The 14,285-nt window shown below is 37.1% G+C and overlaps 2 protein-coding genes across 12 annotated transcripts; one reads left to right on the top strand and one right to left on the bottom strand.

Moving 5' to 3' along the window:
• Positions 1 to 2,208: 2,208 nt before the first annotated feature.
• On the bottom strand, positions 2,209 to 7,220 carry LOC106342046 (probable inactive protein kinase DDB_G0270444). 11 transcript variants are annotated; one of them, XM_013780834.1, is made up of 13 exons: positions 6,740 to 7,219; positions 5,549 to 6,581; positions 5,307 to 5,356; positions 5,156 to 5,207; positions 4,194 to 4,453; positions 3,731 to 4,114; positions 3,544 to 3,648; positions 3,352 to 3,456; positions 3,230 to 3,266; positions 3,030 to 3,193; positions 2,888 to 2,935; positions 2,774 to 2,827; positions 2,209 to 2,646 (listed from the first exon to the last, which is right to left on the bottom strand). In XM_013780834.1, exons 5-13 carry the CDS (start codon positions 4,280 to 4,282, stop codon positions 2,451 to 2,453), a joined length of 1,182 nt encoding a protein of 393 aa, XP_013636288.1. In that variant the 5' UTR covers positions 4,283 to 4,453; positions 5,156 to 5,207; positions 5,307 to 5,356; positions 5,549 to 6,581; positions 6,740 to 7,219; the 3' UTR covers positions 2,209 to 2,450. The 11 variants fall into 11 exon arrangements, 10 of the variants coding, with proteins under 10 accessions (XP_013636288.1, XP_013636285.1, XP_013636290.1 ...); XM_013780831.1 differs by having other exon boundaries at positions 3,030 to 3,266; positions 5,549 to 5,886; positions 6,280 to 6,581; positions 6,740 to 7,217; XR_001269793.1 differs by having other exon boundaries at positions 2,914 to 2,935; positions 3,030 to 3,266; positions 6,740 to 7,218.
• Positions 7,221 to 9,578: 2,358 nt separating this feature from the next.
• On the top strand, positions 9,579 to 12,196 carry LOC106342045 (26S protease regulatory subunit 7 homolog A-like). Its single transcript, XM_013780827.1, has 9 exons — positions 9,579 to 9,744; positions 9,831 to 10,004; positions 10,077 to 10,154; positions 10,221 to 10,282; positions 10,366 to 10,510; positions 10,984 to 11,202; positions 11,297 to 11,478; positions 11,580 to 11,755; positions 11,855 to 12,196. Exons 1-9 carry the CDS (start codon positions 9,658 to 9,660, stop codon positions 12,010 to 12,012), a joined length of 1,281 nt encoding a protein of 426 aa, XP_013636281.1. The 5' UTR covers positions 9,579 to 9,657; the 3' UTR covers positions 12,013 to 12,196.
• The last annotated feature ends 2,089 nt before the right edge of the window (positions 12,197 to 14,285 follow it).

The following is a 14,285-nucleotide window of genomic DNA, read 5'->3' as shown; positions in this document are numbered from 1 at the left end:
CTTCTATGACTCTATGAACCATAAAAAATTTAGAATCAAAATCTTGGGTTTTTTTTAGCTCATTGTGGAGAGAAAGTGAGAGATATGTTGTGTTTAGTTCACAAGAATGGAAAAAGAAGAAGGGTAAATCGATTTTGGGAGCATTAAGAGCTTCAAATTGGTTGTTCATGGTGGTTGTGGTATTGATGACAATGACAATCTTGTAATTACTTGAAGATGATGAGGGTGAGAGAGTAAAAATGTCAGTTTCGAAAAAAAAAGAAAAAAAAAATTGATGGCATTTTCGTAAATTATATGAACTTGTGGGGTGAATAGGGCAAAACCAATTTAAAAAAAAAAAGAGGTTAGTTTTGTGTTTGACTTTAAGTTATAGGTCAATTCTCCAAAAAGCCCAAAAATTAAAAGAAAAAATATACCTTTAGAATCTAGTTTTCTTTAAATTAAGATTCTAAAAACAACATTTTGGAATGTTTTTTTCATATGTTTTTTTTTTCTTGTCAATCAACTGAATATTTCTGTTAATGTATCAATTTGAGCCTTCGGCCGAATCAAAATCAACTATGAACATTTTTTCTCGGAACAAAGACAAACTTGATGAATCTAAGAGAATGGTATGTTGTCGGTGCCGCCATAACGATGTGGTCGTTCTTTAGAATGAATTCGATGCATGATTGTGTAACATCCCTAGTCATAAATGCTACTATGGCATGTTTATTAGCCAGGCTAACACAATTTGGAACGTTCTCTAAGTTAATGTAGAATCTGATGAAGAAAGAAAAACACTGTGGAGAAGCACCGTGTGATCTTAACAATGCTTCTGGTGCTTACCGAGGAACGCACTGCTTCTATGCGAAAGCTCTATATCGCTGACCGCTGAAGTGTTTGGGTAGAACTAAAGCTATACTAACCGATGTTGCTGCGTTTGGGCTATTGGTTAGGAAGCCACTCCCAGGCAGACTTATGGGTTTTTCAGGATTGAGATTCTTGGAGCTCTTCTTGTCTCTCTATCCAGCTCATTTGGTTGCTCACTGGTATTCATTCTTGTGTATTAAGTTATTATCAGACTTCTTACCGAGACCAGTGAGGTTAATGGATTCCTTATATGTTCCTTGTTGCTGCGTTTGGGCTATTGGTGAATATCATAACGGCTGTTCTGCTAGGGCATGGTCATGACCATCACAACCACGGTGGAAACCATAGCCATGGTGGGGTGACTCTTCCAAACCACCATCACGCTCTCATGGGGATGCTACAGAGCAGTTGCTAGACAAATCAAATCAAAGCCTCCAGTCGTGGATATATATATATATATATAGAGAGAGAGAGAGAGAGAGAGAGAGAGAGAGACTGTTTTCATTACTGTGGACTTGCAGTTGCATTCATTACTGTGGATGTCAGTTATACCAAAATTCTGTTTTCAACTGTTTCCCTCTCTTAGAAACATTCCATTTTTCACTCTAGTTTTGTTTCTCTACACTACTAACCCACTAATCAACCAAACACCCCCACAGTAGAATTTGAAGTTTTACTTCTCTCTTTTTATCTCTCTCCACTCACTTCCTCTCTTTTCTTTTGTTACTTGCTTCTAAAACCTTAGAAGTTAAAGGAACTACAGAGGATCAAAGATTTGCACTCGAGGAAGATCAATTCTTGCAAGTTACAAGACTTGTGTTTCTACAAATGCTGCAACAAAGTGAATAGGTTTTCTCTAGCACTACTCTCCTCTTCAGACACTTGAAAGGCCTTGGGAACTCGGAAACTATCTCCCACATGATGTTCCTGTAATCCTGTGTCTTCTTCGTATTCGATCATTCATCGTCTTGCTTTTGCCTCTCTTTTTGGGGTTTGACTTCTTCTTTGTTGACTGGCATTGAGTTGTGAATGTAATAACTGATCAGTCAAAAGATTGAGTCCACAAGTCTTTACGTAAATACAAACAAGGCCCCTTTTTTGTTTCTTGTCATAACACATTAGAGTTTCAAATTGCAACTTGAAACTTACCACTGAGATTTTTTTGTTCTTTAACCATGTAGATATTCTATTACAATTTACAGTAAGATATAAACAAAAGAACTTTACAACCAGTAAATCTATCAGTTTTCATGTTGCCTCATTTCAACGAAGGAAAATGTCTTGTAATGAATTGTAATTTGTCAAGAACGAAGAAAAATGATTTGCTATGAATTACTTATTCCGATCAGCTTTGAATCTAGAAACTAGTCCTCTAGAGACGCAGGACATTCACATTTCTAAGAACTCTAGTCTCCAAAACACTACAAGATAACAAAGCCAACGTAGTCTTTTCGAATAGGTTTCTCGACTTTGTTCACATAAGAGCTCAGTACTCAATAGCGCAACAGAAAGTTCAAGAGAGATAAAAGGGAGGTAGTTCGTAACGATTGTACTTAGCAAAAAGAGTTAAGACGGGATAATGACTCTCGGCAAGAATCTCATTTCTTCTTTTTCTTCTGCTCGTCTTTCTTGGACTTCTCCTGCGCTGTCTTCAACTTCCTCTGTTCTTTTTTCTCTTTCTGCTGCTTTTCCCAATCACGCTGCTGCGTTTCCAAGGTGAGTTTTCTCACAACTTCCGCCAATTCATCCCTCTTTTTGTGCTGGTCAGCAATATACTGTCTTCTAATCCTGTCACTGCACAGAAAGAAAGAAAACATGAGAGAGACCTAGAAAAACAAACATGACTCCGTGACCTTCTCAGCGCATTTTAAGGGAAAACATAACTTGAACATAAACATTGACAATATGGGAAAGCCATTACAGATATGCCTCCGTGGCCTTCTCAGCGCATTCTTTAACCGACTCTTCTATGTCACTGCGCAGAAGAAAAAACATAACTTGAACATAAACATTGACAATATGGGAAAGCCATTACGTCTGTGCATCAGCAGTTTCTTTTACCAAGTCTTTTGTCACATTGTCACTGTGCAGAAAATAAATAAAAAACATCAGTAGAGAGAGACCTAGGAAAAAAACAATTATTAAATGAAAATAAGAAAATGAGGGAAAGACATTACAGATGTTGTGCCTGCGTGATCTCATCAGCGTGTTTCACATCTTCTCTCACATTCTCACTGCGCCTGTTCTCATCAATCTCATCAGAGTCTTTCACCAAATCCTCTTTCACAATCTCACTCACCAACTCTTCTTTCACAGTCTCACTCACCATCTTCTCATCAATCTCATTAGCGTGTTTCACCAAATCTTTTTTAACAATCTCACTTCGCATGTTCTCATCAGAGACTTCTCTATCACTGCGCAGGAGAAGAAAGAAAACATCAGTCGGATCTAAAAAACATTTTTCACATTATCACTGCCCAGAGAAGAAGAAAAACCAACCTCACAATCTCATCAGCGTTCCCCAAATCCTCTTTCACAATCTCGCTGACCACACCTTCTTTCACAGTCTCACAGCGCATGTTCTCATCAGAGACTTCTTTATCACTGCGCAGGAAAAGAAAGAGAACATCAGGAACATCTAGAAAAAACATGTTTCACATTATCACTGCCCAGAGAAGAAGAAAAACCAACCTCACAATCTCATCAGCGTTCCCCAAATCCTCTTTCACAATCTCGCTGACCACACCTTCTTTCACAGTCTCACAGCGCATGTTCTCATCAGAGACTTCTTTATCACTGCGCAGGAAAAGAAAGAGAACATCAGCCAGATCTAAAAACATGTTTCAACTTATCACTGCCCAGAGAAGAAGAAACCAACCTCTGAGGCAGAATTTCAGACAAGAATACTCTATCGCCAGTCTGTCTAATGCTGCCAGAAGGAAGTAGAGTCAAATTGACTACAGACCTCAGAGACGTAAACGCAAATGACTCAATTAAGTGAAAGCCATCATCATAGCCGTTGACAGTGAACAGCAGGAACGAGTCACTATTAGGTACACGAAGCTCTATCCAGCAGTTGACCAAGCCGTGAGGATCATCTACCCATTCACATAATGGACTAGCATTGTTCTTGGAGAAAGAACTATAGAAGTCCAGTGTGGTTTTGACAGCGAACTTAGTAATATGTTCAAGCATACTGCACTCGTGCAGATAGAAGCTTAACGCAGTCCTCTCAAATTCAGTGTCTTCTTTCACAATTTCCCTACACAAAAAGAAAGAAGAAAATCAGAGAGACCTAAACATAATTCACAATATCACTGGGCAGAGATGAAGAAACCAACCTCTGAGGCCGAATTTCAGACAAGAATTTTCTATCTCCTTGATATCTAATGTATCCAGCAGTTGACCAAGTTGTGAGGAGCACAATCATCAATCCATTCACACAACGGACTTGCACCACTCGTGGAGAGAGAATTATAGTAGGACATGGTAGTTTTCACAAGGTAAACATCAATAGGTGGAGAAACACGGCTCTCTTCCAAACAGAAACTGTTATCCAACGCAGTCCACTCACCAAATACGTCATCCGAATCATATGTCCCTGTAGATTAATAAACAAAGAGATAAATCGGTAAATACAATACTGACGGTGGAAAACATGATGGCTAAGAAACAGTTTACCAAATGGAAGGAACTTAAGCTCAAACACAAACATCTAAAGCCAAAGAAAAAGATCAGGGAAATGCTTTCAGGTAACCAGATTGCCTTCATTTGGAATTCAAAGCAATCATTAACTTCTCTCAAACTATATTACTCAGTTTATCATCGATCTACAATATTTTCTTGTGTTCTTTGCTTTGATCCAACAAAGATAAGTTTCGCTTATCATATTAATAGATCCATCGTTTTATGCAAAGAGCTATAGAACGATCAACAAAAATCATCGTTTTATACAACGATCAACAAAAATCACTCACAGATTCATCGTTCTATACAAAGAGAGCTATAGAAGGATCAACACAAATCAATGTATACAACGATCAACCAAAAATCATTCATAGATCCATCAGCTCTCTAGAACGATCAACAAAACGCAATGTATACAACGATCAACAAAAATCATTCACAGATCCATCCATCGTTCGATCAACACAAATCATTCACAGATCCATCAGCTCTACACAAAGCTCTACAGAAAAATCAACTAAGATCACGGATATCAATAGAGACACTCGTAGATCCATCGTTATGTGGTAGAACGATCACAAAAAACTTCGATATAGAAAGAGCGTTGCAGACATACCTGGCATTCTCGGTTGAGCAAGACGATGGAGAAGAGAAAACTTGCGATCCAACTGAAATTAGAAGATCAAACTCAAATTAGAATCGGAAGTGTGAAAACCTAACCGGGATACTTATTCAGAGCTGAAATCGCTGGGTGAGAGAGACGAAACTTGTATTCGTGCGATTCGCCTGCAAAATGCGATCTACAATAGTGGCGCAACTGAAACGCAGTGAGCGAAAATCATCAATTTATAGGCAGTAGGCTAAGAAATCAAACGGAAAAAAAAAAAGAGACGCGGGACGGAAAATTTTTCTTTACCGTTCGACAAACAAGAAAACGGGAGACGAACAAAAAAAAAAAAATTGCCAAATATAAAATCCGTAAGAAAGAAAGGAAAAGTTAGAGAGGAACCTGATTTTGCATCAGAAATCTTCCTTAGTCATCCCCGTTTGCTCATCAATTCATATCTCATCTATGTCTAAGCCATGAATCTAAATCAACAGCATTCAAACTACTGAAAACTTTAGAGAGAAGCTCCTCTGAGTTCTCCATTCTCACACAGCTTTGCAGGAATCTTTCTAGACTTATCATGTTGTAGCTTATAACATCTGGTTACACACCCCTTTTCAGCTGTTTCATCCAGATCTGGGTTTAAAATAGCGCTTCAAGCCTTGAGGCGGTGAGGAAGGTCAAGCTCGCCTCAAAGCTATAGCGTCGCTTCAGACCGCCTCACCAACTTAAGGCTTAGCCTGAAAAAATACACGTAGGATTAGTGGTTAGTCATAGAATCATTCAGGTTCTTCCATTCTTTGTCATTATCCTAAATCATTAAAATTAAAAATTAATAAGTATTCATAAACAGAGCATAAAACAGAGAATTGATCCAATAAAGTCTTCAAAAAAAGAGAATCAAACCAACAAATCCTTAAAAGAAACTAAACATAAATCTAAGTCTTCATAGATTTAGAAACAAAAGATTTATAGAACCAGAAAAAAAGAATATAGACTTGGATAAGATTCACGCACGAAAATATCTATTAAAAAATGTAAAGACACTAAACAGTTTGAAGTGAATTGAAGTTTTGAAACCATAAAAAGAAAGTGAATATTATATGTTAATAACTTGTGATAGGAATCTTAACTTTAGTTGCATAAGCGATGAAGCGTGATGAAGCGTGAGGCGTGAAAGGCGGCTTGAGGCAGGTTGAACTATAGAAAAACTTCCATACATTTTGAAAAACTATCTTGCTTCACCTTCGACTTTTTCTCGACAAATAACTTCCAAAAGCGCATCATCGAATCCACCACCGTTGTACTCGCCTCCTCCAAAAAAAATCATAATCTCCATCTGCCCACAAAACAATAAGATCCTAATATCCAATCCACAGCTCATCTCCCTGATGCACAATTCTTGCAAAACCCAATCAGCGTCCACCTCTCGATCCTATAACCAATCCGAAAGTACCAAACTTTGGAACCAGAACAAATAAATCAAACAAATAAGAGGATCCTGTCATCAGATCCACCAACCATCCAGAGAAAATAAATTAAACGCCTATTGTAGATATGACGATCCAAACCAGAGCAAATAATTCAAATTACATTTTTTGGCTGGACGAAGAGAGATGTGACCATCCCGTCATCAGATTCATAGATCCACCCACGATCCAGAGACCCGTATCTCGATCTCTCATCTCCACGAAATCCCAAAGTTCCATACTTTGCAGCCAGAGAAAATACATTAAACGCCATTTGGAGATATTGCGATCCCGTCACCAAATTCAGAGATCCGCCCGCCCACGAGAAGGTTCCAATCTCCATCCAGAGACCCGCCTCTTGATCCCAAAACTCCACGAGATCCCAAAGTTTCAAACTTTGCAACCAGACAAAAGACATCAAACGCCTTTTGGCTCGACGAAGAGGGAGATGACGATTCCTTCATCAGTTTCATAGATCCGCCAACGATCAAGAAGACCCTAATTTCCATCCACAGATCCACCTCTCAATCTATTTTTCCATTCTCTGTCTCTCATCTCATTTCGTGTGTTCGTTCAGACGCTTTCTACTCTATCTCAACCTCTATGATTTTGCACATCATGTAAGAAAGCCCTACGTTACGACTGACTACTCGCTCCAAATGATATTTGGGCCTGAAAGTGTTGGGCCTATCCCAGATAGAGTTGTAGAAAACAACAAGATAAAATTTGTTAATCTTTTTATAGTCAAGTGTGTATTAATACAACATCGATTATGGATCCCTGTTGTGTGTCTCGGGTTGAATAGAATTAGAATTAGAATTAGAATTAGAAAACGAAGACACATTAATATATTTGTACCTATAATTTGATATTTTTTACTGTAATTAGTTCTAGTCTAAAACTAGCTTAGACACATTTATCTGGAACCAAACCGAAAAACCACAGTTTATAGATCCTATCAATTACACTATTGAATCCTATAATTCTAGAATTAAAAAAAAAAACTGGAATTACTTATGGTGCTGGCGATGCGCGTATGTGTGTGGTTTGCATTAGGTCCGGTCATTTTAACATGGACCCGTAAACCCGAACAGGAACCGATCCAAAAATATCCAACCCAGAACCGGATCGAAAATTTACAAGTACTTTTTGGGTCTAAATTTTTGTTACCCGAAAAAACTGAAACCGAAAAGAACCGACCCGAATAGATCCGGACCCGAAAAGAATCGATCCCATTAGATCTGACCCGATAAGAACCGATTTGTACCCGACTTAAAAATATGTATATCTAAAACTATGATGTTTTTGTGTTCTATTTTATATATATTATTTTATGATTTAGTTGAAATATATTTTGTTAGCAATATTTGTTATTATTTTGTAATATTTTTTAAGTAATATGAAGTTTTAAAATGTAGAGTTTAAAAATATTTTATTTTAGTTATTAATAGCTTCATTTAAATTATTATGTAAAATTTTAGATATATATGACAAATATCAACTAAATTTGATGAAATTTGGTATGTCGTGTCCTTTTCACATCCTAAATATCCGAACTCGACCCGGATCCGATATGGATCCGAAAAATTACGGGTATTGTATGAGTATTTTAATTATAGACTCGAACCGATCAGGACCCGAGAAGAACCGATCCGAACCCGAACCGAAAATTTCTAAATACCTATTGAGTCTAAATTTTTAGGACCCGAAAGATCCAGACCCGAAAAGAACCGGCCCGAATCCGACCCGAACGCCCATGCCTAGTTTGCATAATCATTTTTTCTACGTAGTGTCAAAAAAATTATATTAAATTTATAAGTCTTAGTATCAAAAATTTATAGAACCGCAAAAAATCCTTGTGTATATTGTACTAGGTTTTACCCACTCTACAACAAATGAAGAAGCAAAAGATAATATAAATATAAATTAATTTTTTATTTAAAATTTATTTATTTTTAGTTTATTCTTGATTAAAAATAATATTTCCTTTCATATTTTGTAATATAAAAATTGATAAATTTGATAATTATTTCAAGTGAAAATATGATTGATCAATTCACCAAGACCCCATTCACTGCTACTTTGAAAAAGTTAATTTATTGAAAGTCATAAATTTACTTACTTTCCAAACTTTATTTTTTCTCTCAAAACTTTATCCCTAATCTATAGTATTTATATATAAAAGATTCATTGCTCTAATAAAACAAACTAATTCATTCTTTATCTCAGCTTAATTATAACCCCTGTTCTAAAACTCGGCCGCCTAGCCGCCTAGGCGTTACGCGTCACTTTTCCGCCCCGATTTATGCCAAATCGGTTTAAAAAATCGGATATCCGATTTTTTTTCCGCCTAGACCGCCTAAATGACCGCCTAGCCGCTTAAATGACCGCCTAGCCGCCTAGGCGGCCGCCTAATCTATTTATTTATTTATTTATTTATTATTTTTTTTTTAATAATATTTTTATTTATTTATTTGATCTAAAATTTTATAAATATCATTTATATTCATAATTTTAATGAAAATTACACTATATTAAGTTTATATATTCTATTTGTGTGTTTTATACAATCTTAAACATGAAAATGTATTAATGTTATACACAATTAAAGATTAACATGTTTTATAACATAGTAAACCATCTAAAAATTCTGGCCCGCATAATTTCCGATTAATCCCCGATTTTCTCTTTAGGCGTTAGGCCCAACCCGACCGCCCGACTAACGCCTAGCGCGTTCCCGAACAGGGATTATAACAATTATATAAATATAACAAAAAAAAAATTAAAAAAAAAAAATTATTTTAAAATATTGGATCAGTCGTGAGTTCCGGCCCATATGATATCTCCAGCAATACGGATTATATGGGCCGAGCTTGAAGGATACACGTACTAGGGTCGAAGCGTGGTGGTTGTCTGTGTAGTATATATATAGTAGTAACACAGTAGAAGCGCTTCTATTCTTTTCCTCTCTTGCAAGACAAGTACTAAAATCAATTCGCATTTGCTCTAGGGCTCAGATCCTCCGATCGAAATCCGGCAAAGATGGTGAGAGAGATTGAAGATAATGTTGAAGACAAGAAGAATCCTCGCCCTCTTGACGAAGATGATATAGCTCTCTTGAAGACTTATGTAAGCGTCTCCCAACCCTAAACTCGATGTGGGATTCGAATCTTTTTTATTTCTTTCTGATATTCAAGAATCTGATTCTTTTGCAGGGGTTAGTGCCTTGCTCTGCACCGGATAAGAAAGTAGGGAAAGAAATCAAGGAGATCGCCAAGAGGATCAACGATCTCTGCGGTATCAAGGAGTCTGATACTGGTTTAGCTCTTCCCAGTCAATGGGATCTCGTTGCTGATAAACAGATGATGCAAGAGGAACAACCTTTGCAGGTAGGCTTCTCTGAACATCTTTTTCTCTACCTAACTGTTTAAGTATAAGGGACTGAGGTTTGCACTGTCCAGGTTGCTAGATGCACAAAGATTATTAGTCCAAACACTGAAGACGCCAAGTACGTCATTAATGTCAAACAGATAGCCAAGGTACAACCAATTATTTGTACTAGCCTTCCAGTTTTTGGTTATAACTGGTTTTCTTCTTGACTGCAGTTTGTCGTTGGCCTTGGCGATAAAGTTTCTCCCACTGACATTGAAGAAGGCATGCGCGTGGGGTATGTTTCCTGCTACTGTCTCTGCTTATCAGTTTCTTCTGTCTTCTATTGATATTTTCATCTTTGCTTTGTATTATTTGCAGAGTTGATAGAAATAAGTATCAGATACAGATTCCTCTACCTCCAAAAATAGATCCTAGTGTCACCATGATGACAGTTGAAGAGAAACCTGATGTTACTTACAATGATGTTGGTGGCTGCAAGGAGCAGATTGAGAAGATGCGAGAGGTATGTTTTAACTTTGTTATCATTATGTGTCATTTGTTTTACATTTTTTATGTATAATACAATAATTTTAGATATTGTATAATACAATAGTCTTATAAATAAAATATTTTATAGATAATAATAATTATAAGCTTATTGATGTGATATAGGATTTCAAATATTGTAAAATCGATCAAAATGCCTGAATTTTTCGTAAAATACTTGTACTTCTTCTATTTTTATTCTAGTTGATCGAGTTTTTCTATGATCACTCTTTCAACTTGTTATCAAGTTTATCTAAACTTGTGTCTCTATCTCTTCACTGCCTTGTATTGAACGTTTTCACTAGGATCGCACATCGAGTCTTTGATGTTGCTTTTATCTTTGTAGGTGGCTGAATTATGAATGAAATATGTTTGTTACAAACAAAAAAAAAGAAGGATTTCAAGGAAGTGAATTGTTAAGCGTGTTGTTATTCTCTTTGTTGATTGTAGGTCGTTGAACTGCCAATGCTTCACCCAGAGAAGTTTGTGAAGCTCGGAATAGATCCTCCAAAGGGAGTTCTCTGCTATGGTCCTCCTGGTACCGGTAAAACCCTTTTGGCTAGAGCTGTTGCCAACAGAACCGATGCTTGCTTTATCAGGGTCATCGGCAGTGAGCTTGTTCAGAAGTATGTCGGTGAAGGAGCTAGGATGGTTCGTGAACTGTTTCAGGTAAGCAATTGTCAACACTTCTTCTTGCTATCTGTGTGTTGTCTAGCCAAGACTGCTATACTATGACATGTTGTTTACAATACTCGCTTTCCAGATGGCACGGTCCAAAAAAGCTTGCATTGTGTTCTTTGATGAAGTTGATGCCATTGGTGGTGCAAGATTTGATGACGGTGTAGGAGGTGATAACGAAGTCCAGCGTACTATGCTTGAGATTGTGAATCAGCTTGATGGGTTTGATGCACGTGGCAATATCAAGGTTCTTATGGCAACAAACAGGTCAGTCCACAATCTCATTACCATCTAAGTAAACTACACAACAGAAAACAGTTATACCGTTTGACTCATTGGCTATTTCTGTATGTACTCTATTATTCCAGGCCTGACACGCTGGACCCTGCTCTTTTACGTCCTGGACGTCTTGACCGTAAGGTTGAGTTTGGCTTGCCTGATCTGGAGAGCAGAACACAGATCTTCAAGATTCACACAAGAACAATGAACTGCGAGAGAGACATCCGTTTTGAACTCCTTGCTCGCCTCTGCCCAAACTCAACCGGTAATGATCCCAACCAGTAAACAACTCTCACATACTCTTCTTTCTTTTGTCTCTTGAGATTTGTAACCTGACTTGTTCTGTTAAATTTTCTTCTTGCAGGAGCTGATATCAGAAGTGTGTGCACTGAAGCTGGAATGTATGCAATCAGAGCTAGGAGAAAGACTGTGACTGAGAAAGACTTTCTGGATGCAGTGAACAAAGTCATCAAAGGTTATCAGAAGTTCAGTGCAACCCCCAAATACATGGTCTACAACTAGTACTAGAGACATAAAGGTCGTTTCACTTTTTCTACAAGTCTCCTTAGACCCAGAAAAACTCTAGCCGTTGTTTCTATTCCTCTGCAGCACTTGTTTTTGTTTATTCCCGTGACTAATGTTTTCCTTTTCAATTTCTGACACTTCTAGTCTTTGTGATCTTGAACTTCATAACAAGTTGTGGACATGACACTTAGAGCAAAGTGTTGTTACGTAAGTTTGTTTACATGTAACCATTGGTCTACAACTGGAGATGTTAAAATGGGCATGTGGGCCTGAAGCGGCTTAAACGGGTCTAGTGTAAAATTGTTGACCCATTACCGGTTTACTATTACGAAAATAAACGGGTTTATTACCTTTAGGCCCGTTTTGTTAATAGGCATATATCCGTTAAGGTTTATTTATAAATTATTTTTAAAGAAAAAAAATTAGATCTAGATTAATTAAAGAAAAATTCGCTAAGATATCCTTTTTAGTTTTTTTGTCTTGTCATCTAGTAAATTAATATTAACTTCGAACAAACTATCATACAAAGCCAGCAAAAATTTACAACCTTTCTAAAGCCATAAGCCGGCAAGGTGATATGCACCATCTGGAGACTAAGATTAAAACATACACTGAACCATGAACTAGACAAAAAAAAAAAAGACAAAGTTGATTATGACAATATGGAGATACACAATGCACTTCATTTCAAGAATGGAGAAGCTGAACGGAGCCGGAAACAAAGATGAGTAAGAAAGCGATGCAAGCCTAATTATTTGAGTTGAAGAGGACTTCCTAGAACTGTTCCACCAGAGAAACACGTTCAAGAACCATACACAAGACTGCTTCAGCACAAGAAGCCACAAGAGAAACAATCTTCAACCCGAGCAGCAAAAGAAGACAGCGGTTGGCAATTAACTACTCAAAAAAATGCACACAGTTGAGCTAAGGCTCCACCGCCTCTTACCAAGTAATCCGGAAAAAAAACCGTTGGTTTCAAACCAAGGAACTGCATAACTTCTCTGCCATGAAACTTCACCAGCAGAAGAGAACAATACAACGATCAGATGACTAACAGTGAGGCCTTACCAAAGATGACAACAATCAAGAACCATACGTCTTGTCGAAGACAGAGCACGACCAACTTCCAATGCAGAGAAACTCTACCTGAAAATATAGAAAATGATATCTCCCACCAAAGCCATTACACCAAACAAACTCCTCAAGTCCATCAACCACTGAATCTTTTTCCAAGAAATCTAAAAGTCGAACCCCTGGCTCTGAATCTGCTACACTCTCTCAAGTTGGTTCCACGAAGAAACTTCATTAAGTAAATCCATAAGAACGCCCTTAAACGACGACCTTCATGCAGAGCCGAACTGATATCGAAAGGCTTTGGACCCAGAGCCAGGCTAAGACAAACACAACTAACAATTAACCGAGACTGAGAACATTCGAAGCAGCAAAACGAAGTCAAAAGGACAGGGGAAGTACGAGAGACCACCATTGAAATACGTGAATTCTACTTTACCCGATCCGATGGAATAAGTACCACCCCACATCTGAGCCGGTATAACCTGCACCGCGCACCAAAAAAAGCTACGGATCTAGTGAAGGAACCCAAGTAAACTAGAGGATGAAATCGAAATCGATTCCCATATCCAAAACTTCTATGGGTCTCGAAAGCCTCATCTCATCCTAAACAGACTCACATAACTAGACTAAGGACCTTCTCACAGCACCGACGAAGCTCACCGGCCACCGGAAAAGGTAAGATCAAGAATCGCTTTTTTTTCTTTTACGGCGGTGTTAAGGTTCTGATATTCTTTTTAGTTTATTTTCACAAAAATAGTATTCAAGAAAAAAATGACCAAAAAAAGTTTTTTAAATGATAAATATACATTTATATCCAAAGGTTAACTAATCTAGACTTATGGTTTTAAGTTAACTGGTGAGGTTTCCAAGGTGGGGTTTCAAAATTTTAAAATAAAAAATAAATATTAAAAATTTCAAAATAAAAAGAGGTTATTTGGTCATATTTTTTATGGCTATTTTAATAACAAAAATTTAAAAAATGTTATTTAATAGAATTAACCTTACTTAAAGATAAACTTTCTATGATAGCCATTTTTAGTTTATTTTCACAAAATAACCCTCAGGAAAAAAAATGACCAAAAGAGGTTTTATCAAAGGATAAATACACATTTATACCCTAAGGTTAATTAATCTAGACTTATGGTTTAGAATTAAGCGGCGGAGTTTTGAAGGTGAGGTTTCAAAAAAAAAAAATT

The sequence above is a fragment of the Brassica oleracea genome, chromosome C4 (assembly GCF_000695525.1).
Source record: "Brassica oleracea var. oleracea cultivar TO1000 chromosome C4, BOL, whole genome shotgun sequence".
Classification (NCBI taxonomy): domain Eukaryota; kingdom Viridiplantae; phylum Streptophyta; class Magnoliopsida; order Brassicales; family Brassicaceae; genus Brassica; species Brassica oleracea.
This window is presented reverse-complemented; position numbering and strand designations above follow the sequence as displayed.

Coding starts and splice junctions, on each gene's coding strand:
- LOC106342045 (XM_013780827.1), top strand. CDS start 9,658: ATGGTGAGAGAGATTGAAGATAATGTTGAAGACAAGAAGAATCCTCGC. Junction 10,005..10,076: donor AAGAGGAACAACCTTTGCAG/GTAGGCTTCTCT, acceptor TGCACTGTCCAG/GTTGCTAGATGCACAAAGAT. Junction 10,283..10,365: donor GAAGAAGGCATGCGCGTGGG/GTATGTTTCCTG, acceptor TATTATTTGCAG/AGTTGATAGAAATAAGTATC.
- LOC106342046 (XM_013780829.1), bottom strand. CDS start 4,282: ATGATTGTGCTCCTCACAACTTGGTCAACTGCTGGATACATTAGATAT. Junction 3,457..3,543: donor AACGCTGATGAGATTGTGAG/GTTGGTTTTTCT, acceptor TTTCCTGCGCAG/TGATAAAGAAGTCTCTGATG. Junction 2,647..2,773: donor AAGGCCACGGAGGCATATCT/GTAATGGCTTTC, acceptor CTTTCTGTGCAG/TGACAGGATTAGAAGACAGT.